The sequence below is a fragment of the Alosa alosa genome, chromosome 19 (assembly GCF_017589495.1).
Source record: "Alosa alosa isolate M-15738 ecotype Scorff River chromosome 19, AALO_Geno_1.1, whole genome shotgun sequence".
In the NCBI taxonomy this organism is placed as follows: Eukaryota; Metazoa; Chordata; class Actinopteri; order Clupeiformes; family Clupeidae; genus Alosa; species Alosa alosa.
In genome coordinates, this window is record NC_063207.1 from 9863563 (window position 1) to 9888622 (window position 25060).

The 25060-nt window shown below is 39.7% G+C and overlaps 3 protein-coding genes across 3 annotated transcripts; 1 reads left to right on the forward strand and 2 right to left on the reverse strand.

Moving 5' to 3' along the window:
• Positions 1–3060: 3060 nt before the first annotated feature.
• LOC125284202 (G-protein coupled receptor 135) lies at positions 3061–5995 on the reverse strand. The gene has a single exon (XM_048228034.1). The coding sequence runs from the start codon at positions 5722–5724 to the stop codon at positions 4351–4353; it is 1374 nt and encodes a 457-aa protein (XP_048083991.1). The 5' UTR covers positions 5725–5995; the 3' UTR covers positions 3061–4350.
• Positions 5996–9306: 3311 nt separating this feature from the next.
• Positions 9307–14643, forward strand: LOC125284617 (jnk1/mapk8 associated membrane protein). The gene is made up of 7 exons (XM_048228633.1): positions 9307–9432; positions 9962–10041; positions 10234–10388; positions 10617–10823; positions 12782–12963; positions 13232–13308; positions 13415–14643. The coding sequence occupies exons 1-7, from the start codon at positions 9429–9431 to the stop codon at positions 13631–13633; spliced, it is 924 nt and encodes a 307-aa protein (XP_048084590.1). The 5' UTR covers positions 9307–9428; the 3' UTR covers positions 13634–14643.
• An 18-nt stretch (positions 14644–14661) lies between these two features.
• On the reverse strand, positions 14662–22732 carry ccdc175 (coiled-coil domain containing 175). Its single transcript, XM_048228632.1, has 19 exons — positions 22480–22732; positions 22246–22331; positions 22022–22133; positions 21776–21911; positions 20955–21183; positions 20740–20862; positions 20511–20620; positions 20082–20163; positions 19086–19222; positions 18768–18878; positions 18511–18582; positions 17878–18013; positions 17648–17776; positions 17179–17317; positions 16797–16876; positions 16427–16579; positions 15456–15558; positions 15113–15156; positions 14662–15004 (listed from the first exon to the last, which is right to left on the reverse strand). Exons 1-19 carry the CDS (start codon positions 22544–22546, stop codon positions 14849–14851), a joined length of 2205 nt encoding a protein of 734 aa, XP_048084589.1. The 5' UTR covers positions 22547–22732; the 3' UTR covers positions 14662–14848.
• Between the last annotated feature and the right edge of the window lie 2328 nt (positions 22733–25060).

The following is a 25060-nucleotide window of genomic DNA, read 5'->3' on the forward strand; positions in this document are numbered from 1 at the left end:
ATGCACGTTCGCACAGCTGGCTCTGCACACTCGGGTACTATGATGCCATCTAGTGGCCATTATGCACCGTCACTTAACAGCAGTATTGCACACAGCTTTAAATAAATCAGTTTTCTCTCCAACAAAATGGTGAACAAAGTGGTGAAACTGGACAAAAAAATAATTATTTCAAAAGCGAGATACTTTTGGTAAGATGTAGAGGTACGCATAAATGTTTCAACCAAGTTTTTAAACAATCTCTGTGGCTGCCCCTGATCACACTATGTGACCACATACAAACCAAAAAAATATGATATGACAATAACTCAGTTCACATCAGGTTAGGGAGGTCATTGTGCACATCCCAGGTGCAGGACAGAAGAAACTCCAAAAGTCTGCACACTTATTGAATCTTTTCCTTTTTTGTGTTTTATTTTGTCATGCTGGCCGAACATTTCGACCTCTTGACCTTCAACAGACCGAACCTGAGGAAGACTGAAAGGTCAAAACGTTTTTCAGCCAACGTGACAAAATAAAAACACAGAAAAGGGAAAAGACTCAAGAAGTGTACAGACTTCTGAAGCATGTATTGACTCACACATTACCTTCTCTGTTCGCACAAATTCATATGTATTTCTATTGTTTATGTAGGTACTCTTGGAGCAGTGAAACATTATCTGAGTTGTCCATTTACTATTACATCTTGTGCAGCAGCCAAGCATTACTTCTAGTTGTGTTATGTGGTACATGACTCGTCATATCACAGAAATCATTTTAGAGAATGATTTTAGAAAATGAATAAGAATTCTAAAATGAATGTCACACATGTTGTTGCATTCCCAACTTGTCATTATTTTCCATAAAAAGGTCTTGTGATCATGACACCAAAAGTGATGGGTTTCTGATGAGGCATGGGGTGAGGGGTGGGGGGTTCAAGACCCACCTGTCCCCAATCTCCCCAACAAAAAGAGGTTAAAACCTATTTTATATAGTCTATGGTTAAAACATTATTTCCACTCTATGTTCCACATTCCATTCTCCTCCCAGTCTCCTTGATCGGACATTTTAATGTATCTATAGGGGTCATTCCCAAAACTAAAACCTGTAAAATATTTTTGTTAAATTACAATGTTTTCATGCATTTTTTCACCCTTGATTTTGTATCATTTTTACACTCTCAGAAAGGCCTTATCTTGGAGGCCATGTTTGGGCATTAATATCTTGAAAAGTATATTTCCTAGCCTGCCCAAACTTTGTAGGGTGGAAAATAAACATGTTCTTGGTATGATTGGACCATTAAAAGTTTGTACTGCATGCCCATTAGTTTTATATAAGGCCCTAGATATGGAAAAAAAGTGCAAAACTGGTGATATTGAGGGCATTGTAAACTCATTTTTTTTTGTATCGACATGGCACCAATCATTGTTTTGTCTGCACATTCAATACTTTATTAATGTTGAGCAAATATTTGAGGTCTCTGCAACAAATGCACATGAAGATATTAAAGGTGCTCTAAGCGATGTTGGGTAAAGTCACATCTGTTGACATTCAACCAAAACAGAGAGCTAGCTCGCTACTCCCTCCACCTCCCTCCCATACAATTGAAACTCTCCTAAAGGTGCAACTCGTCGGTGATTGGCTGGAACAGTTTATATTTTTATGGTCCAGGCTTTATGGAGCCTGGGCTGTCCACAGAGAGTTGTTTTTTTACAGTGTATTCAACGGATGGCAAGATGATGTTTGCTGTATGTTTTAACTAGAAAGCGCATAACATCATTTAGAGCACCTTAAATGTCACTCTTTTTGCACTCTTTTAATGGTTCAGTCATACTGAGAACTAGCCTGACGAGCCAGACCCACATTAAAATGTAGGGTCTGGAAACTCACCGTTCGCAGTGCTCAGTCCGAGGGGCGGGATAATCAGTTGTCTTTCAAATTCCCTCTGCATGCAATAGGACAGCGGCAGCGCTATGAGTCCCATGTGTTTCCCACCAGCAGAGCTAGTTGGCTAGTTCAAACGTTTGCCAACTTAATAAAAGCTTAACTCGTGTCACACTGTTTGCTAGCAGCAACATCCATCTTATTTGTTTTCAAGTAGCAGGGAATTCAAGCCAAACCGTTGCAACTCTGCCATCAATCATTATGTTAAGCCCACCTAACGACTCTATACACGATTTCATTGGCCTGATTACGTTTCGATTTCTGGAGCTCACAAGCCAACGGAGAGTTGCTAGACTAGCTCTGGCAGCAAATGTAATTTGCTTCCGCTAGGGGCGCGTCTAGATTTCTAGGCTAACTGAGAACATGTTTGTCTTTCTATGAATAATAATGAATAATACTTGTCATTATATTAATGCCCAATTATTGCTTACCAGACAATATAGTTTTCAGGCTGTAAAACTAAAGTATTTTCAAGGGCTGAAAATACTGTAATATGAAGACACAGGATTTGAACAGAAATATGTTACAGGCCTTGGTTTTGGGACCCATTCTTGATATAGTTATGGTATTAACAAAATCTGAGACGGTGCAGCAACAACCTTATCTGATTTGCACAGAATGATCCATAGGCCTGTTAATGTTTGTTTGTGCGTGGATGTTTTGTTTTGAGTTTATGATCTGTATTGTCAATAAAGACAGGCACAAAAAGACAAATGTCCTCCTGTCTGTCGCGCCCCACCTGTTGTGTTTCTATTCTCCACTTAAGCAGCCCACCCCACACTCCGGGGATCGTGGCCCTGGGTCATGTGAAGAACAGATTATGACACATCTTGTTCCCCGGATGTGCAAGATGTTAACACCTTGTAAAAATCTAATAAACGCTTAGTATAGTATCACCTACAAACAGCAGTCGGACGTTTTATCAGTGACTTTTATCAGTGCCAATTCACTGGACTGATTGAACGTTAGGCATCATGCATCCTGCTCGGTTTAAACCCAAACGCTGCTGCTTTAACAAAGCTGCCATTAGATTACAGGGGTACGCAGAGAGCTATAAAGAAGTGCAAGGATTGCATTTATTGATTTCATGTTCAATTCTGTTTAATTACCTTAAAAACATAAATCATATTGTTTAATTAGACAAAGTCAATCAATTAATTAAACAGCAAGCAATAAAATAGGATTTTATATAATTGTTCAACATATACATATTATGTATGCAAAATTCTAACTTTAAGAGCAGTTCAAATGTTAAGAAAATTATGTGCTTTTTTGTTTGATTCTGCATGAGAAATACTGTGTTTCCCTTGAAGACAATGCTTACAAATAATGTTAATGAAAAATAACATGTCACTTCTTACATGGCACCCTTGCATTGAAAACAGTCCCCTTTTCTGGTCTCCTCTGCAGATTTCCTACAAGCTGTGTAGGTGATACTTTTTCACTGTCTGTTATTGCTGCTTTGTCCAGCTTTGTGTTATTTGAAATGCTGATAATTTCTCATTAAATTGAACACTGGTATTTGCATAATTTGTCCTCTGTGTTACATACAGGAACAAGCAGTTCTAGCTCGTTACTTGGCTGTTCTTCGTTCAAAACTGTCAGTGAAAGAGTATACATTTACATAGTTGCACAAATTCATTTGTAGCAGATCCATTGGCTAATGTGAGGAAAGGCTGTGGTGTTGCAATTATGACATGCATTGTGAGTGAGTAGGCCTACATGTCATCAAAATCCATGGTCAGATTTTAGTCCTATGACTTTGATCAATTATGAATCACAGCACTGTCAACAAAATCCTCTACACAAAGAGGTCACCAATCGTGTAAGAGGTAAACATGTAACCCAATTCATTCACAAGCATTTCAAATAAACTACAGGGTTATGGGGATGGTCAGTTTTGGTGTTATATCTCACATAACATGTTTTGATACTTGGCTTTTTTTTCCCCCTGGACAATAATTTGATGTGAATTCAGCACACTGGAAATTACATGGGTGTGATGAATTTGATAACTAAATACCTGCTTGATTTTGACCTTATCAGGAACCAGAAGCTAATATGACACACACAGTTGGAAACAAGTTACTAAGGCATGTTTAAAAAACCTGTAGGCTACCTCTCCTTATCTTTTCAAGGCTTTATTATATTTGGACATTGCTAACTAACTCTTCAGTTCACAGTGCTGGGGGATCCAATCCCTAACCACCTATTGGCACGTCACAAAAATATATCGAGTGATAAACAGTTACCAATGAAATACATGCTAAATTGTTGATTTGTTCATTGTTTGGCACAGTCATCTTAAAGTTAATTCAAGTCACTTCAGTCCAGCTTCTGGGATTGGCTAAAAGTAGTAAATTCAATGTTGGCCATTTTGATAAATGTAAACAGACAGTCAACGACATAAATTGTAATTGTTTCATTAGGCTACAGACTTGTGTCAGCGGTCTCCACTTTGGGCACTGCTGGTTCGGACACAGTGTCAGGTTGGCCGTCTCGACAGAAGAACACGGCTGGATTTTTGCAGGCCCACATGGCAATCTCTCCCCCGTTCGCCGGGCTCGAGGAGGAGAGCCTGCTGTTGGCTCCGTGCCTACTCACGTATCTGTCCCGAATCCGATCTGCTCTCGTTCTGACCTCACGGCTCTGTGTTTGGGTTGACAGATACGCAGCTATGTTTCTAGTCCTGTAGCCCTCCCCTCGACTTCGACCCAGCAGCAAGGATATGTTAGGGTTCCGCATGACATATATCAACGGGTTTATGGCACCGTTCGCCCAGGCCATCCAGATGGCGACCGTGTCCATGGCCGGGTTGAACGAATAATTGCCCAAGGCGGTGATGATTCCCATGAGACAGTATGGACCCCAGCAAAAGATGATGAACACGATCATAATGAGCACAGTGGTGGCCGTGCGCATTTCACTGTAAAAGCGGAGCAGGTGTGCGTACGTGGTCACTGGCCGCACCCTTATCTCCGACAAGCGGACCGTTTTACAGATGTTGTAGTGACAAAAACACATGAGGGCGAAGGGGAAGAGGTAGCACACCACAATGAGAGATATGCTGTAAGTAGTTCCCATTCGAGATGTGCCCGAGTGGAACACATACATGCAATGGTAGAAGCCCCTCTTGTGAACCATCAGCTGCTCTGATGTTCGTAATACCAGGTACCAGGGGATGGAGAAAATTACCGCCGACAACCACACAGCTACCAACAGCTGAATGGCCTTCCGCCTGCCTATCTTTTCTTGTGGCTGTCGCACAATGGCATAGTATCTGTCAAATGAGATGAGCGTCATCGTAAGGGTAGAGATAATGCCGAAGCAAGTGTTGAAAAAACCATTTGCAATGCAGAAACGGTCCCCAAACATCCACATGCCATCTTTACTAAAAAGCATCACAAAGGAAAAAGGTAAACAAAGAATGGCCGTCAGCAAATCAGATAGGGAGAGAGACATGATGAACGCATTAGTCACGGTCCTCAGTTGTCTATGTTTGATTATAACTACGACCACTGCAGAGTTACCCAAACTGGAGAGAAGGAAAATGATAAGGAGCAACAGCGCTTGCACGGCTACAGCTATACCACGGAGGACCGAATTCCCCTCGGTACTCCTCACGGGGGTGTGTGGTTGGATGTGTGCGCCTGAACTCGTGTAGTTCCTGACGCTGTTCGGTGTACCAAAGCCGATCAGAACCGTGCTCAGTGTCACCACTTCCATGAAATCTGTCCCAGTATTGTTGTCCGCAACAGTGGTGTTGCTGGTGCCGAGCGAGGCAGCGTTCCTGGGGAAATCCATCGGATACAGTTAGGGAGCATCCACGAAATAGGAGAGGATTCATCCCTTTGGCAATACTATGGCCTACACACTTTGCGTACAGGTTGCGTCTTATTGTAAAAGCGAATCCACTTGGCTGTCACATAGTTAATCTACTACTAAGGCGTCATTTCGAAGAGTCGTTTGCATTAGGCTACGTGTCCAGATTCGGGCATGGTTTTGAGTGCTTGTTCTCTCCTCCCAGATGCTACTTCTGTAGAGCGCTGTACAGCCTATCCGCCTGCTTGGTGTACAAATCCAAGCATTTACACTTCTGCATGACGTTTAGAGCCGTTGCCATGGCACCAGTGATGATCTTTGGTCCTCAGAATTACGCACTTTCTGAAGATTTGCTTTATTTTCGGTGGCTGTAGCCTACGCATGTAACGCATGCAAGCATATAGAAAAAAAATCTTAAATACCCTCGGCTGTCAATGTGATGAACAAACATGCATTTTACTGTAAAACGGTACTTTTGACATTAAAGGTCGATGTCATAGGCCTACGTTTTTTAGGCTAAAACATTTTTTGTCACTTACAGCAAACATCACCTCACCATCCGCTAGCTGCCTGTGTCCTGACTACCAAAAAAACGCGATCTCTGTGGACACCCAGGCTCCAAAAACAGCCACAAAACAACTTGGGCAAACCTTGCCCATAAAAACATAATAAACTGTTCCAGCAAATCACCCGACGAGATGCGCGTTTAGGGGAGTTTCAATTGCACGAGAGGGAGGGGGAGGATAGCGAGCTAGCTTTCTGTTTTGTTTGAACGTCAACAGAAGTGACGTTACCCAGCATCGCTTAGAGCACTTTAAATTAATAAGGCATCTCCTGACAATCCTAACAGAAATACAATTCATATAGGCCTAATTAAAAAGCGTTATGTTCGGTTTTTAGTGAAGATATGCTGCTTGATGCCTTAACAATGGCAACTCTGTCATTTATAAACATGTATGTAAAAATGGAACAAAATCAATTGGGTATTCTTGTAGACTTTCATGCCAAGCAATATTGCATTGCTGCACACCAAAACCTAACCTTTGACACCTTTGCACACTGCTGCTTATATTTGTCAAAGTATATGTTAATTACTTTTTGTAAAATCTGACTGACTATTTTGAATGAATATGATACTTTCACTGGCATTTAATATTGTGAGACTGTATCATGATAGACACCTAATGTGTGTGTGAGTGTGAATAGTAGTGTGCCTTTTTAGAAGAAAGTCCAGGGCCTTTTTTAGTCCCAGTCTGTCCCTGTGCACACACACACACACACACACACACACACACACACACACACACACACACACACACACACACTATTAGAGTAAGGCCAAGTGAAACAAAGGCAGAATGCAGTAATGGCAAGTGAAATCAAGGCAGTAAGGGCAGATACTGCACTGCCTTGGTTTCACTCTACTTTTCTATACAAACTGCAAACTAAAAATGTAAATTTAGCTAAGAAATGTTTAGGTAGCCATATGAAATTTTAACATATTGAAGAGCAGACCATGTACTTAGTTAGCCTTTGTAGGGCAGAATACATATTTCGTTTAATTTATTTGTTATAGTTATCATGTAATAAATTCCACTTAAATTTCAGGAACGAAATAACAAAATGTCAGGGAATATTCACTGAACATGCTGTGGCACAAGGACAATGATCTGTCAAGACAAATGAAAAACACTTAGACCTAGTTTGAATGGTAAAGTGCAAAGTCTTACATATGTACTGTAATAGAAGCCAAATTATCCTGTCCAATTTTAGCCAAGATGAATCCATGATGTCCAAAAAGAATGGCAAATTTTGATTGGTCTAACCACAGGACCTTTTTCAATGTTACCTCAGTCCATTTTAAACAAGCTCAGGCCCAGGTAAAATGATTGTAGTTTCTGTATCATGTCTGAATACAATTTTGGCTGCAGTTTTTGAATTGAGTTTCAAACTGTGCACATATAGACAATGGTTATCAGAGGTTTTCCTATGCCCATACAATGACAGGTCTGGAAATAGGTCTGATTTTGATGCAGTGCCATCTGAGGTCCAAAAGACCGCATCCAATATTGTTTTTCAGCTCTTTCCCTTGTTTGCAAAGATTTCTGTGGATTCTCTGAATGTTAATATAATGTCCTGTAGATGATGAACTCCCCAAATAATTCACAATTTCATGTTAAGAAGCATTAAAATTACATTGTTTCATCATTTGTGCACACAGGTTTACACAGAGTGATGAAACATTACTTTGTCATTACACAACTTTTCCAGCATTTTGTTACCCCCGTCCCAACTTTTTTTTTAAACATGTTGCTGGTATCAAATTCAAAATTAACATATATTTTTCATGAAATAGTAACATTTGTCATTTTCAATTTGATATGTTGTCTGTGTCCTTTTTGCAACTAAATGTGAGTTTAAGAGATTTGTAGATTCACATTTTACACAACGTCCCAACTTTTTCTGATTTGGGGTTGTAGATGGGTGTCACTGTCAATGACTATCGAATTATTGAATTCTGGAGGACCATGTGCACCCAATGGTTCAAACATTGTACACTGAATGTAGTGCCGTATATCAGGATGATAATTCACCTATACAGCAATATTGGTGACAGAATTGTTTGAGGAACATGAAAATGATGTCGAACATCTCCCATGGCCTGTGCAGTCACCAGATCTAAATATTATTATTGAGCCACTTGGAGGTGTTTTGGAAAGTCTGGAAAAAAATTCCTCCACAACCATCATATTGTGACCTGGCCACCAATATTCTGCAAGAGGAATGGCTCAGAATCCCCCTGGCTTCTGTTCAGGACAATCTGTAGGACTATCTGTCATTCCTAAGACAAATTGATGCTGTGACTGCAGTAGAATCACACTCATAAATTATTGTGGTCTAAAACCAGGTGTTTCATTTTCATTGTCCACCTTGTGTATGAATTGTGTTATTGTAGAGGACAAACCCTTTGTCTCTGCATATGGGTTGGGTCCTCCTCTTCAAAGGATTCAATATAATTTTGTACCGTGTTTGTACTGTAGGATGGACAAACCAAAACACTAGCACTAGAGAGAACCTTCGGCGTTTTAATGGGTTCTAACACCACTGTAATTTCTCCTATATGCTATACGCTTGGACATGCAGTTGGATGCAATGCAGAGGGTTGTGGACCACCAGATGACACTAAATTCTACTGTGCCTTTAAAGCAGACATAGAACAGAACATTGTTTTTACCTTGCCTTAAGAGTAGGCCTATAATAAGAGTTTGGTGCATGGCCACAGAGCTAACGAGGACCTGAAACACGGCTGTTTCCTTGTTTGTATGCAAATCTTGGACTTTTGAAATTAATGCTTAAGAAGGGTAAGGTGCTGTCCCTCAGTAGGCTACTGACCTGTCCACAGCATGAGACCAGAGAATACCGCCCATTTTTTCACAATTTTGAAAACGAATTTAATATACTTGGCAATTTATCAAGTCAAAACGGTTTAATAAGTAGCCGATGCGTATTTTCACCCCACTACAGCAGATGGCGTATTTGAGTTGAAAGTTGCATTTTACAATTCCAGTGCAATCTTCGAATCAGTAAGTCTTCCGGTGTTACTCGTTATCGTATCGTCTATGGTTGTGGACCAAATGCCAGAGGAATTCTCTTAAACATCTTATGGATGTATAGCAACATTTATTATGGGTATGTTCCAATTATGATATATTCAGTCTTTCACGAATAGCGTGTCGCCAGATTTTCTTGTTAGCCCAATCGACAGATCAAGCCTAACAAACGTAAGCTCAGTGTTAACGTTATCGATAGCATAGCTAACGTTACGCACGTACGCAGGATATAATGTATCTACACACACACACATACAGGATATAAACATAACCTTTCACACAAAGACATGTTTGTAATTTATCATAACATGATGCTAGTTCTGATATTTTAAATGTCACGTTAGTTCGGCCTACAGTGAAGGGGTGTATGGATTCAGCTGATTAGCAAGCTCTGAGTTAACAGAAGTCACTAACGTCAACCATGTAACGTTACTTCTATGACATCTCTGAAGCCATTATTGGAGAAATTTGTTTAGCAATGTTATGTCTAGCTCACTGACTATCAACACTACATTATGAGCATTTTCTTAAACAAACCTAAAGGTGTTTCTTACCAAATCTATAACGTGTGCGCCCTATTTTGCTCTACTCGTACTTTTCTCTGACAGCTGTTGCAATGAGTTCGACCTGTCCGGGTCTTTACTGCGGGAAAATTCTTCTTAATGGGTCAATTGAGGGAGAATGTGGTGTAAGTCCTACTATATTTATTATTTATACATTAAATTAATCTCAATGAAAATATCTTTGTATTCTTCCCAAAGCATTTTTCCAGCCTTTAAGATTATTGTCAAATGTCTGAAGAACAAGAAATATGAATAGCAAGACTGCTGGATAGTGAATGAACCCCAACACTGTTTTTCTTTATCTTTTGCATGGGAAGGTATGTCCAAGAGGTGAGAGGACAAATATGCAGAAGATATGTGAGAAATGCACCGAGACTCCAGATCTGTATGACTGGCTCTATTTGGGCTTCATGGCGATGCTTCCTCTTGTCCTACACTGGTTCTTCATAGAGTGGTACTCTGGAAAGAAAAGGTATGCTAGCTCCATCCTAAAGGTCAATGCCTGCGACACATCAAAGGTGGCATTCTGAAAGTGTTTGCTGCATTTCTGCCCCTACTAAATTATTGAAGGGCTGGTTGAGACACTAATATCACTGCTATCAGGCACTGTGAGCAAGAAGGACAAAAATAACTTGTGTTGTTCTGTGCACAGTGATCTACTTTTCAACTTGACAGAATTGACTTTTCCACTATTCTTTAGTTCCAGTGCGCTTTTCCAGCATATCACAGCCTTGTTTGAGTGCAGTGTGGCTGCAGTGGTGACCCTGCTCGTGAATGACCCTGTGGGTCAACTGTCCATCCGCTCCTGCCGGGTCCAGATGCTCTCTGATTGGTATACCATGCTTTACAACCCAAGTCCAGACTATGTGACTACATTACACTGCACCCAGGAGGCTGTTTTCCCACTGTGAGTAGTGCTGATTTGATCAATTCAAATATTTACATTTTTATGTTTAAGATGTTTTGCTCTGATTGGGGTTTGAATATACAGTGGAGAAAATAAGTATTGAACACGTCAACATTTTTTTCAGTAAGTATACTTCCAGAGAGGCTATTTGCATAAAATTTTCTACAGACATTAGTATTAACTTAGATAATCCACACATATTAAAAAATCCAAACATTAATGTCCCTAAGTAGAGGTATGAGTAAAAAAGTGGAATGGCACAGGGAAAAAGTATTGAACACACTAAGAAAAAACAGTACACAAAGGCAAGGAATGGCAAGGAACGAGCTGGAATCTATACAGTTAGAAAGTAATTATCCCTCCTACATTATCTGTGCAAATTAATGTAAGCTGGGTTAGTACATATTGATGAGCTATAAAAAGGTTTTTCGTTACCAAGTTGTCACACGAGAAACAAGTCATGATGGGTAAAAGCAAAGAGCTCTTCCAAGACCTTTGCAACATTATTGTTGCAAAACATATCAATGGAACTGGTTACAGATGCATTTCAAAACTTCAGAATCATCCAGTAAGCAGTATTGGAGCCATTATCTGCAAGTGGAAGGAACATTACTGCATCATCGGCCATGCACAGGATCTCCTCACAAGATTTCTGACCAGCAAGTCAGAAGTGTAGCCTAAGAGCCAAGGACCACTCCAGAAAGACTTGGAGGCAGCAGGTTCAATTGTTACAGAGAAAATCATAGGTAATGCACTCCACCGCCATGGCCTCTATGCACACTCACCCCACATGACTCTATTACTGAAGAAAAACATGTCGAAGCTCATTGAAAGTTTGCTACACAACATTTGGACAAGCCTATGAAATACAAAGAGAATAGTATTCTGGTCAGGTGAGAGCAAAATTTAACTCTTTGGATGTCATACTACACACCATATTTGGAGGAGAAATTGCACTGTGCATCACCCTAAAAATACCATACCAACAGTGAAGTTTGGAGGTGGAGGCATCACGGTGTGGGGCTGTTTTTCATCTCATGGTACTGGCAGACTTCATACAGTTGAAGAAATGATGAATGGAGCCATTTTTCTGGGAGAATCTTGCTATCCACCAGAACAATGAGGATGAGACATGGCTAGACCTTCCAGCAGGACAATGATCCAAAGCATTCAGCAAAGGAAACTCTCAATTGGTTTCAGGATTTACAAGAGGGACCCCTGGAATCTTCAATATTAAAACACTATCTGATTAAAAGAATGGGCCAAAATCACACCTGAATACTGCGACTGATTAGTTTCGTCATAGAGGAAATGCCTTGAAGCTCTCATTACAAATAAAGAGGTTTCCACAAAGTATTTAAGAAATTTCAGTAGGCGTGTTCAATACTTTTTTCCTGTGGCATTCCACTTTTTTACTCATAACTCTACTTATGAACATTAATGTTTGGATTTTTTGGATCCAATTTTTTTCCGATGTTGACGTGTTCAATATTTATTTCCCCCGCTATATAATGTGACTACTCAATTCAGTCCCGTAGGCATATAAGTTACACCTAGCCAAGCACATGGTTCCACCCAAAACTGATTTGCTATATAGCTCCAAGGTTCCAAGAATCCTGAATGGAACTGGTTAAAGAACTAGTTCCCTGTTGGTGGTAAAGGCCTGAAAGAAAGCATTGATAGCAGTGCTGTTGCATGTTGTGAGGAGAAAGTACACACAAGTCATATAGCTAGTGATAAGCATCGGGCTATAGCTGTTTGTTATTAATGCATTTTCCAGTCTTGCTCAAAACTGGACTAATTGATGTCATTTGGTCCCAATTGACCCTAGGTTGAAAAACACAGAACAGCTTCTTAAGGAGCTGAAAAGACTGAACTTTGTGTTATACCCTTCCAGACACTTCACCCATATCAACCATGTGAAGTGTCAACATTAACACGTTTCCTCTTTACTTCAGATACACAATAGTGCTGATCTACTACGCTTTCTGCTTGGTGTTGATGATGATGCTGAGGCCACTCCTGGTGAAGAAGATTGCCTGTGGGCTGGGCAAGTCGGACCGCTTCAAAAGCATCTATGCTGCTCTCTACTTTTTCCCCATCCTCACAGTGCTGCAGGCTGTGGGGGGAGGCCTGCTTTGTACGTACTGCTGCTTTTTTTGCACTTCTGGTTAGACACAAACTGCATTTCGTTGTCTCTGTACTTGTACTCTGCACAATGACAATAAAGTTGAATCTAATCTAATCTAATCTACTGTAGCTAGTAGATGGGCATGAGTTACAGAAATCAATGTACTCTGCAGACATAATGAATTGCTTTCGACTTCAAACGTTGAAATAGTTAAGCTGTTGACAACGACATTTTTATGAGCCTCATTAACTCTCTGACATTGTTTTCTCCCCCTCAGATTATGCCTTTCCATACATTATTCTTGTGTTGTCTCTGGTTACATTGGCAGTATACATGTCCGCTTCAGAAATACAGGCAAGTCATCGAAATACAACTGGAAAAAGGTTATGTAGTATTGTAAATCTTTTAGTGATATTGTGCAATTTTCTCTGTATTAATAAAGATTTATTCTTTGTTTCAGTCATTCAAAAACCTTGTTGCTAAGAAGAAAAGGCTGGTGGTGCTGTTCAGTCATTGGCTGCTTCACGCTTATGGCATTATCTCCATCTCCCGATTGGATAAACTGGAACAAGATCTGCCCTTATTGGCCCTTGTACCTGGTCCAGCTCTCTTTTACTTGCTCACTGCCAGGTTCACTGAGCCCAATCGGATAATATCAGAAGGAGGCAATGGACACTGATCACCAGTGTAGAGGTTTCGGTGTCCACTGACAGTCCGAGTTTGTCTGGAAATAATGGCTTGAAATGGAATCGGTGGGCCTTGCGGCACTGGTAATCCAGGAGGACTTGCCCACTTCTCTCAGAGGGCTGTACTACACAGATGGCTGTTCTTATGTCGCTCTTGTCAACATGTTCATGGGTGAAAGAAATGCTCACTGTTGTTGAATGCTATAGGTAGAATTGTATGTAAAGGGTATTCTTGTTTTGCATTTTAAAATTAAAGAGAATCTCCTCCCAGAGAAAAATGACATATTTATAAAGTAATGTGTTTGAATTGTTCACTATCATGTGAATAACTGTAAATAATATCTTATTTATATTCCAAGTATTGTATGTTGTTGATTGGTATTTAAGTATATTTTGTTGCTGGATCTCAAAAATGTTGTTCATAAACAACATTTTTGTTGAACATAACATTGAACATGAACATAATCATTCATTTTTTTGCTGATGGATTATCCCTCAAAACAGCTGTATTGTAACTGTTCACTGTTGTGTCAATGATTATACACATTTTGTAGTCACTCAAGTATCACAATTTAAGCAAGTAAGACAAGAAGGGTATGTAAAGAGTGCCAAATATACAGTAATGGCTTGCAGTATACACACACACACACGCTTGCACGCATGTACAAGAAAGATAAAAAAAATCCATTAAGCATGTGGAATTCCACATATTGTTTCTGGTGAATGATAGTTTGACAGTCCCAGTTGACCAGTCTTCATTTTTAGTCCGATCTGGTAATACAATTGTGAAATTCTCACCTGCGTGTCTCATTTTTATGTTGTTGTACAATTGGTGGACCTCTGATGTTAAAAGGTTTTAAGTTTATTTGGATGTAATGAAAGTGTTCTTTGTTTTGCACAGAATATCTCGGAAACACCCCTAAAATATTTAGTCATCTACATCAGATCTATTTGTCACCTGTGGGTTTTTTGTTTTAAATAAACACTGAAACACACAGATAAATGGCAGCACTCCAGCCTGTCTGTGTGCATGTGATATCATTTAATGAATAGGAATAATGCATAAGATTTGAAATGATGTATTGCAGAGCTGGTACTAAGCTTGATGGTCAAACACTACAGCTTAATAGAGGAATGTGGAGTTAAAGACGGTAGTACACAGCACAAGATTTGGAAGTAGTACAGTGACTAACAAACAGCAACTCACATCATAATAGCTTTTGAGGAGATAAAAGGACAGTCAAAGTCTCAAACTCCTTTGTCAGTTTGTCAATGACACTCCCAATATGGTATTTCCTATTTTCCAGCTTCATCAGTAGATTTTGAAAAGCCTTGAAGTTTTGTAGATCCTTCTCATTAGATTCCTGCCAATAGAGATTGAATGGTGCATGATGGGTAAGAAGTACAATCTAGTGAAACTCATACAGTAGGACTGGATAAATGTTCTGATATTCTCAATTTAGTTAACTTGCCTTGGTTACCACAATGTCATTAACCCATGCATCAAGCAGACTTTCTGGAAAATTAAAAGTAAGCAAAACAGTATAAGTCACATTGAAATCACCATTGGAGCATTTTAATGTTTTTTAGCTTTTATGGTTAGAAGGGGATTTTTTTGCATTAAAGTCACAGTCAGAGATTTTGTTGAAAGGTGCTAAAACAAAGCACACTGCTACCTTAAAACTGTTAACTGGTTTTAAGAAATGCTATATGATTCAGTCTGAGCCACAGTGTCCCATTTGAAGAGGCAGGACTATGCATGAACACCAGAGAACTTCATGTGTCTGGTGTGTATAGGACTTTGTGAGTACTCACTGAACAGAGAGCCAACCTCTTCTCGCAACCACTCTGTTTCCTGGGTATGCCTCACTTTACCTTGGTTGGCATTGAATACGTCCTCTTTCATTTGTTCAATGCACTGCAGGTAGAAAGTATAAACTTGGGTAAAAGGCCAAAAAAAAAAAAAGTAAAGCCTCAAAAAGTCTAATATATTGCTGATATATTTCTGTGTTTACTTGTCTGTCAAGTCCAAGGTATCATTAACTTAATTCTGAATAACAAGGCATAAAAACGGTTATGTTAACTGCAGAACAAACTAACTATCACAACAGATATGCTTGTATAATTGGAACATTAATGTCCTCTGCCAAACACTGTTAGTGGTCCTTGAACCGTGGTCCGTTTCCCAAAAGCATAGTTGCTAACTATGATAGCAACTACCTTGGTAGTGTCACTGCCAAATGCGAGTCTGTAGATTTGAGTAGCGCATGCACAACACTTAAGCTTAATATTGTCACATATCACATTTTTCATTTTGGAAAATTAAAAAATAAGACCATGTGTTAGCTCTTACTAAAATGTGAGCGATATGACCGAATATCAACACTGTATTTCTGTATTGTTTACGTGTGACTCAAATATGGTCAGCTCACATTTGGCAGTAACGCTACCACAGAGGATGGATTGTAGTCATAGCAACTAAGCTTTTGGGAAACGGACCCCAGGGCAGCATGAATCAAAAAGACCTCTTAAGAATGTTAACGTTATCTGGGACTAGGCTTAAGTACCAAGAACTGCACCAACCCATGTAAGCAGGATTGTAAATTAGCACCAGCAACCAGCCAAATGCTAGTCAAATATAAAAGTGGCTGGTAGATATCAGACACAAAATATAAAGATTTACTGGCTGGTGGCTGGTGATTTTTACCATTTATCTGTCAGTGACTGGTGAATGTACACATTTTAGAAAGTTAATTTCCTCCCCTGCATGTAAGGTTTGAACTCACAACATGTAAGCGACAGTTCTCACGGTTGACCTGCTCCAGCATCACGCCGTTCTCATAGATGACTCTCTCCGTCTGACTGATCTGCTCTGCCTGGGACTTAAGAATCTCAAGGTGTTTCCTCCTCAGATCCACCAATTCCAGCTTCAGCTCCTCCTGCATCAGACACATTCATAACAACAGACCTGTCCACCTTCACTGGAATTCACTCCCGTGTTCAACAACAGAGACGTCCACATTCAAGAACATCCACATCCACATTCAAGGACATAAATAACACAAAAAATTATACTTTTTTAAATTTTACTTTGTTTTGAAATGTTCCTCTGTGTTAGTATGGTATGTATCTGGTATAATGCAGAACAGGCCGAACCTTTGGTCTGAGCATGGCAACAATGTCGTCTTGAGTATCCTGAATACAGAGCTCCAATTGCATTTTTTTAAATTTCAGGTCTGAGGAAACAGAAGGAAAAGGAAACTCTAACTAAAATATCTATAGGCATAAAAACATGAAAATATTAGCTACACTTAGAGAATACTAGGTGACTAGATGACCAGGGTATATAAAAGAAAAACAAGACAGAAGTAATTTTTTGCAACATGTAGAAAGACCAGCGACAGATGGAAGTGGAAACAATGTGTTGTTGATTGAAAGTGAGAAAGGTAATACATGCAACCAAGTATGAATTATATATCAGTGAATACATAATGATCAAATGTTGGCATGGAACACCTGGCTATGGTGCAGTGATTACCTGTAGTCTCTTTTGTCAGTGTCTGGTGTCGGGCCTGGTCGATGTCAAACTCGCCCTCCACGCCAGACAAGATCGACTGCTCAATCTCAAGCAGCTCCTCCAACTCCAGCCGGTGTTTAGTGAGAGCTTCAGTCTCCTCCTTTATTAATAAAACACTCTGAAATATTCATTTGTGTAATGACATGATAACAGATGTGCATTCAAATGTTTTGAGAACGTGTAGTTTTTCGTACGTGAGTCTGAGGGAGCTCTCAGCATGGATGCTGGACAAAGGGTTACCATTGAAATTGAACAATTTGGAATGTTTGGAATGGAACATAAAAATCTACAAATTTAACAGTTCCAATAAAGTTTTCTCTAACATTTGCCTCTGTTCAAAAATGTAGAATGCACCTTATGTCTTGGCATCGTCCAAGAGAGATACAAACTGCATGAATTTTCTCATAGCAGAGCTGGACAATACGGTCACCTCAAATTGCTTGATCTCAGCGATGCAGGCAATCTCCATTTCCTTGGTGGACTCTGCAGTCTCAGCCACCATCTTCTTGAGACTCTCAATGAGCGAGCTCATGAAGACGTGGTCTTGAAGCTTCTTCTCCTGATTGGACATAAAACAATGTCAGCAGAGCCCAGACATAGGCTACTATGATAGTGGATGAAACAAACTATCAATAGAAATATGAAAAGAGGAAAGCAGACCTCCTCCTGTAGTTGGTGGCTTTGCTCCTTGGTATTCTCGATGGCTTCATTGACCTTGTTCATGTGCTCCTCATGCGCTACGTTCAGGTCCTCAAGAGACTGATGGAGTTCTTCTCTCTCATTTTCAAAGGCCGCCCTAACATGAGAGAGAGAGAGACAGAGACAGAGAGAGAGAGAGAGACAGAGAGAGATGTGCACGTTTGTACTGTCACATTCCGGCAGATATGCGCAAAGCTGCAAGAAGTTGAACTCGCCCATCATTGATTTTGAGGTACCGGAATACAAAGACAGGTAATACACTGACTTCATAAACAGTCCTTATTATAACCTTTCTGTACACTTTCAAAGTTTACAATAACCTTCTCCACACTGCCACCGAAGTATAAAACTATTTTGAGCCTGGTCAGTGGTTTGAAAATAACAATTTATTTTGAAGTGGCTCCATGCCCACTGCTACAAGCTATAAGCGATTTTATTGCTAAAACAAACAACGATCTATCTTAAAACTCCTCCAATTAACATAATTTTGCTCCAAAATGAAAGCTTGAAATTGTTATCCATAAATAGATCCTAGGTTGTGTGTGTACACCAAACCATTCCTTTAAGAGAGGAGAACTGAGAGGTTCACCAAACCTGGTCTTCTTTTCTTTTGCTAGCTGTACTTCCATCTCCTCAAGATTCCTCTTGAACAGGTCAGTGTTCACTCTGAAATGACACACAGATACCCAAAAGGAAATAAAACACCAGTGAAGAACTTAAATAAATATCTGTGATGGTTTTGTAGGAACTTAAAGCAATTTCTTGTTCAACATTTCAATATTGTTTGTGATTTTATATCAGGCCACTAATAAGACAGGAGACAGACTTATGTAGGAGTCAGTCAGGCTTACACAGTTGTTTCATGGAGTTGTCTTATCCCCTGTTCCATCTCTCTGATCTCTAGTTTATACTTGGCAATGGAGGCAATGCGTTTGTCCAGTCTCAGTTTAGACCACTCCAGTCTACGGCAAATCACACAACACAATTAACTATCTTATCAGTATGGGGCAGCAGTTATTCACTATCAGGCACTAGAAGTTATTCATAATATATTATGGATGAATATATATTCATTCATAGATCAAAAATCAACCAATCAATCAACCAGTCAATCAATCAAAAAAGCATAATATATTATGGCAACCACATTAAATCCGAAAGGGCCTTACCGCCTGGCCATGGCAGTGTGTTCAGCCATGGTATCATCCTCAAGTTTCCTCTGGATGTTGAAATGGTCTGTCAGTCTTGTGATTGATGCAAAGTGAACGCTAGTCAATAGCTCATATTCCGTGATCTCCGTGTCTGTCTGAACACACAAACACAAGGTCAATGGATCAGTGCTTACAGTGTTTAGTAATCTAAGACCACTTTCAAAGTCATATTTCAGAAACAAAAATGAGCATGATTTTATTTTTGTTAGGGGATAGGCAGTAGAGAGCTCTCAGTAGAGAGCATCCAGAGCTCTTAGGATCTAAAAGCCTGCCTCCAAGACATTCACCTCATCATTTCCTGCATCAAAAATCAATCGTACCACAACCTGGTATCATGTACTATTCAGGAGCCTGACTGTTACAGTCTTGCTCTCTATTAACTCTGACAGGAAATGTAGTTCATTCTATTTTGAATGACCTTCATATGACAAAATCAAAGTTGTGAGTGCTATGTTTAAGGTCAAACCAAAATCTCCCGTTCAGAGTGGGCTACAGTGTGGTTAAATTTTCACTAGTTGTAGCCTCACATGTGCACTCAATTTTAACGTTCACTCTTTGAGAGCCTGTCGGCCTGTGGAGGCCCTCCCATTGGCTGTGTGAACTATTGTACATCTAAGGGCAGCTCAGTGGTCCAACTCTTAGGAAAGGTCAGCTTGGAGCAGATTGTCTTTGAAGGCGGGTTATTTCAAAAAGATCAATTTGAAAACACACCAGCAGGCTCAGTCTCGGGGACACAGAAATCGATCGGCTCAAATCTGACCTCTAACAGAGTACGGCTTTCCATTTCACCAGTGTTCAATTTAAACAAAATATTTAAATCTGTACACCGTACACATTAACAAATAATGAAACCCAAGCTAAATGTGAGTATGCACACCCATGCTTTTGTTATATTTTTTTGGGTGGGGGTGGGGGATGGTCACACTTGGTCATATTAACGGCACAGTGTCTTACCTCTAAAATGCTTTGCTGAAGGGATTCTTCTTTCTTTCTGAATGCCGTTCTGAGCTCTGCAAGTTCTTTTTTATGAAACACTCTGTCAAAATGAATAATTATGTTTAGGAAATGCTGACTTCTAATAAGACCCGACAATAAGAACTGTGACATGATGTGTTGATCTTATGTAGGTAATGGGTTATTCCATATCATTCCAACACAAAAATATAGGATTTAAATGACACCATTTTTCAAACAGCACCCCATGCATTATGACTACGAAAATGTCAGCCTGCTACTGTATCTTATTTGTGGCTAAGATATGGCTTTTCAATTATGAATGGACACACCCGAGAAAATTGTGCCAAATGCGAGTATTTCAGACATTTGTTTACATATTCATCACCATTTAATAATAGTTCTTAACATACTGATTATAAAGACTACCTTTGTTGTTCAAGTTCTTCTGACTTGCTGGTTTCCTCTGCGAGTTGGTTTTTAAAATTTTTCTCTGTTGCTGTTAGTCTGGCTATGGTCATTTCAATCTGATATATTGTCTGTAACAGAAAATGCCATTAATGGCAAAGATGATACAATGACTCAAAAACCTATTTTTAATTTATATATATATATATATATATATTATAAAGTGCCAAAGACGCTGCTTTTAACTCACATTCCTGAGATCCACATTCCTGTCCTCTTTCTCCTGCAGTTCAGTTGAAAGAGCATCCAGTTCTCTGTGCATTAGGCTATTGTTTTTTTTCTGCTGTTGGATGCTATTTATGTATTGCTCAATCTAAATCAACAGAAACATCAGCTGAAAATAAACTTTTCATAAGGCAGAAATTAATCATGAGATAAAACAATAAAATATTTAACATGCAGTACCTGTTCTTCCCAATCATTCTTGGCCTCGGTGAACTTGTCTCTTTCCTGGGTGATGTCACTTAGTAGTTCACCTCTGTTGAGCTCTACACTGGCTATTTTAGCTTTAATATCTTCAATCTCGTTGATCTTCTCATTGAGCAAGATCTGCTTGTTGGCTTTCTCTGCCAGTTGGAAGTTGAGCATGCTAATGACATTTTCATGGTTTCTTTTCACACATTCTCTCTCTGTGCTGTAACACAATAAGTTTAGGGTGATCTGACTACAGATTTATTCAGTATATTTGAGGGACACAAATTTGATCATCGTCCATGAGATCTTGTGACATGACATTAGACTATCCTGAAATACTGTCCTTGCTACCCACTGAGCTGTTCTGAAACAACAGTTCTAAATCTGGAGCCCTCATGTGCTAGAATAATATTGGCCTACCACTAAATGACAATGAGCATCTTTGCTGCAGACTATGCTGATTGTCTCTGTTTACTGTAACATCCAAAAGTGATAACCGATGATACAGAAACAAACATAACAGACAACTGAGATGACATATGGCAAAAAAGAGAGAGAAATTAGCCTACTATAATCTGTGATGAGGTGTTGCTGATCTCAAAAAAAACAACTTGGGAGAGTTATTGGAATTATTTGCAGTTCATAAGAAATGCACTATTATAGATATTATTACATAGTAGGCTACTGCACTTTACAGCAGAAATGCAATGTTTTGGCCATGATGTATAACTGCAGTTTATTGTTGTAGTTTATTACATGTAAATGCAGTTCTTGATATAGGCTAATCCAGGCTACCTAAATTCGTTTCTTACTAAAGCAGGGCGTTCTGCTCTTCAAGAAGTCCTTGTTTCACTTCCATTGACTCAATTTCCTCCATAAGGCTTTTGAGTTCAGCTTCAAGTTGGTTTAGCTGAGTTGAATTGACATTTCTTGCAGTCGCCACACCATCTGAAATAGGCCCACATTCATATCCTAAATTCTGCCAACTGAACCATATTACTTACTACTACTACTACTATTACTACTACTACTATTGACAATGTTTTAAATCTACCCACCTGCAATTTCCTTGGTTATGTCATCTCGAAAACGAAGAACTTGGTGGCGGACCTTGCCACTCTCAATGGTTTCGACTTCAAGTTGCTCATGGACGGCCTTTCGGGACGCCTCCTAAGTGAGAAGACAGAGCTGTTTTTTACATGCCACTTGTGTATAGAGCTCATGTGAAATTTACTAAAAAAATAACAAGTAATCACGGTTTAAAACGTTAAATCTGATTTACCAGTTCTCTAATAGCAGTTGATATCTCCCTGAGATGGTGACTTGCTTCTTGGCTGAAGGAGACGTCTTCATCTTTCAGCTGTTTTTCTTCAGACGGCATGCGTAAAATGAGACATAAGATGGCCTGTTATTCACAGTGGAGCAAACGTTATCTGTAAGTTACATTTCAATGTGTAGGCCTACCCCACTAACAGAGTCGGTTAACTGGGAGCAAAGCTAGCTCAAGATTTCTTACCTAACTCGCCCAAGTGCTCCAAAGCGAGAAGCACTGCTGGGAAATCTGGCACTAAGCAAGAGGCCATTTCTTTCTCTGGGAAGCTTCGGAGGCAGAGCTGGCTTTTACCATCAGTTAAAAGTACATAAAGCGTTCGGTAGCGGGCTTCATGTCAAACTTTTTAATAGTAACGTTAGCCTACGGAAAGGCACATCTTGTTTTCAGCACTGGTAGATGCAACACTGGCTCGTGGTCTGTGTGTGAGTTGGCATAGCAACAGCAAGCGCGAGTGGAGAGGATGTTGTCGGATAGCCTACGTGAGAGCACACATTTTTTTCTTTCTTACATAAGCATAGGCTAAGTAAAACCATTGTTTTGACATGGATGGTTTGTTTGTAGGTCCTTTCAATGCATTAAACGCGTGAAACTATTGTAGACGACAAAGTTGGAGTCTTATGGAATGGAATGTATTACATTTCAAGTTGACTTCAGTGACTAGTTTAATTTATTTTAATAAAGTTTAATGTTATGTTGTTCTGAATCAGTCGTAAAACGCATATTTCCAGCTGATTGAGTCGAGACACTAATGTAGGGTAGCCTACACCAGATGGCAGCAAAGAATCATGAATGCTAAAACAACCGTTGTTCATTGTCAGACATGTCTGTGGTCCATTTTTAGCATGCTAAAAGACGAATTGCTAGGGGATAAATCAGTGTTGCTTGCCTCTGCTAGGCTACTAGTTTCTTGACTAGAAATGTTGACACGAAGGAAAACAACTGTCCACACCTGGAGAGGCAGTGCTCAGACATGCTGCACTGCATCACATCACATCACTTGCAGACTGCAGAGGGCATTGTTGGTCCATCTATAGGCTACCAAGACCATCAGGATGGAAAAAATGCGCATCAATTCAAATGGGAAAACATTAGGGTTTGAAGAAAAACTGTCTAAAATTCTCTAACTTCGCTATTATGATAGCCTACTCTAAACGTGCTATGGAAGAATGCAATAGCCTACCAGATCCATGCCCATACACTTGATATTATCAATAGGTGAAATTCCCCATCTCCTCCATCCTCAATCTTACAATAGCATGGCTCACAGTCATCGTCAGAAACATAATCTTGTCTCTACTTCAGGCAGAGTGGGTGCTGAAAACCTCTGCTTTACTGGCTCTATGTTGAACTAGTAATGCCTAGAGTCCTTTCCCTGCTTTCTATGTAGATTTCAAAGACGCACAATACTAGTAATGTTAACATTACGTGGGCTATTTTGACACAACAATGTTGATGATAATTTCACATAATATTTCTGGCTTGTCATTATTGTTACTAATGACTCTAATTGTTGCTGAAGCAGGATTCAGTGCATGGATTAGAGCAGTGGTTCTCAAAGTGTGAGGCGTGCCCTACTAGTGGGGAATAGAGACATGCCAGGTGGGGCGCGATGAACAGAAGGAAATTTGTTCTGTTTGTGCTTATTTTTTATCTTTCTTTTTTGACAAGGAAGATCATAGATTCAAAACAAAATAGCCACACACAAACATAGGAGTCATAAACAGACCGATATATGAATTAAAATAGCATCTGATCCAGTAGACCGAGAAGGGAAATGCAACGTGGAACCAAAATGCAAAAAAGATATTTTAACATTAGGCCTACCATTTTGCCGGGGTGATGTCAGGTGGGGCTTGAAAATTCCCCACCTCCAAAGTGGGGAATGACAGAAAAAGTTTGAGAACCACTGGATTATAGAATGCATGATTTACATACCATACTGTCAGAAATAGCTTAAACAGTAACCTATTACCTTATTAGGACAAACAACACAGACACATAGCCTACTCAGGTGTACTGTATATGTAGGCCTACACATACATACAAAAATTCTCTCACACACACACGCACACACACACACACGGACACAGTCTCTGGAAATAGTCAGAGCTCGGGTGTTGGCAGACGGTTAAATAGGCCCTGCCAGTGTAATCGTAATTGGACTGACATCCTCAAGTGGGATTCATGGGCACCGGCCATCAGATATTATTAAGTCAGAGGAGCACTCCTCTCACTTTGCTGTCTGCCTTTGGCGATGGAGTACTGTTGTTTTATGCTCTTGTTTAAGTTTTTATACATCCCTCTACCATCATGTACATATTTCCCAGTTTTGTTGCTGCATGGGTGAACTTGTTCAACAGAACCATCTGGCAATTCTTCAATTCACAGCGATTTCCAAATCACCCCAAATCCAGGAAACAATCATAACAACTTATCCGGCCTAGGCCGGGCTTTACATGATGACAGGCAGATGAGAATGATTAACAGTGCATTGAACTGCTGCGCTGTTGGGATCAGTTTTAAATGACATGGACGTGTATTCATGAGTTTAATGTACCAATTTAAGTCTGATTTCAGTGTTGGCTATGCCCCTTGGAGGTCAAAACATTCCCAGATCCATTCTCCCTCTCAATTGAGAATCAGTCTGGTGTTAGACAGGCTATAATTTTTTAAGTGTAGCTACTTAGAAACATGTTGAAAAACCAGTACAGTAGAACTGAAAGGCTTCTTTTTTTTCTAGACTCTGGCATAGCCAACATCACCA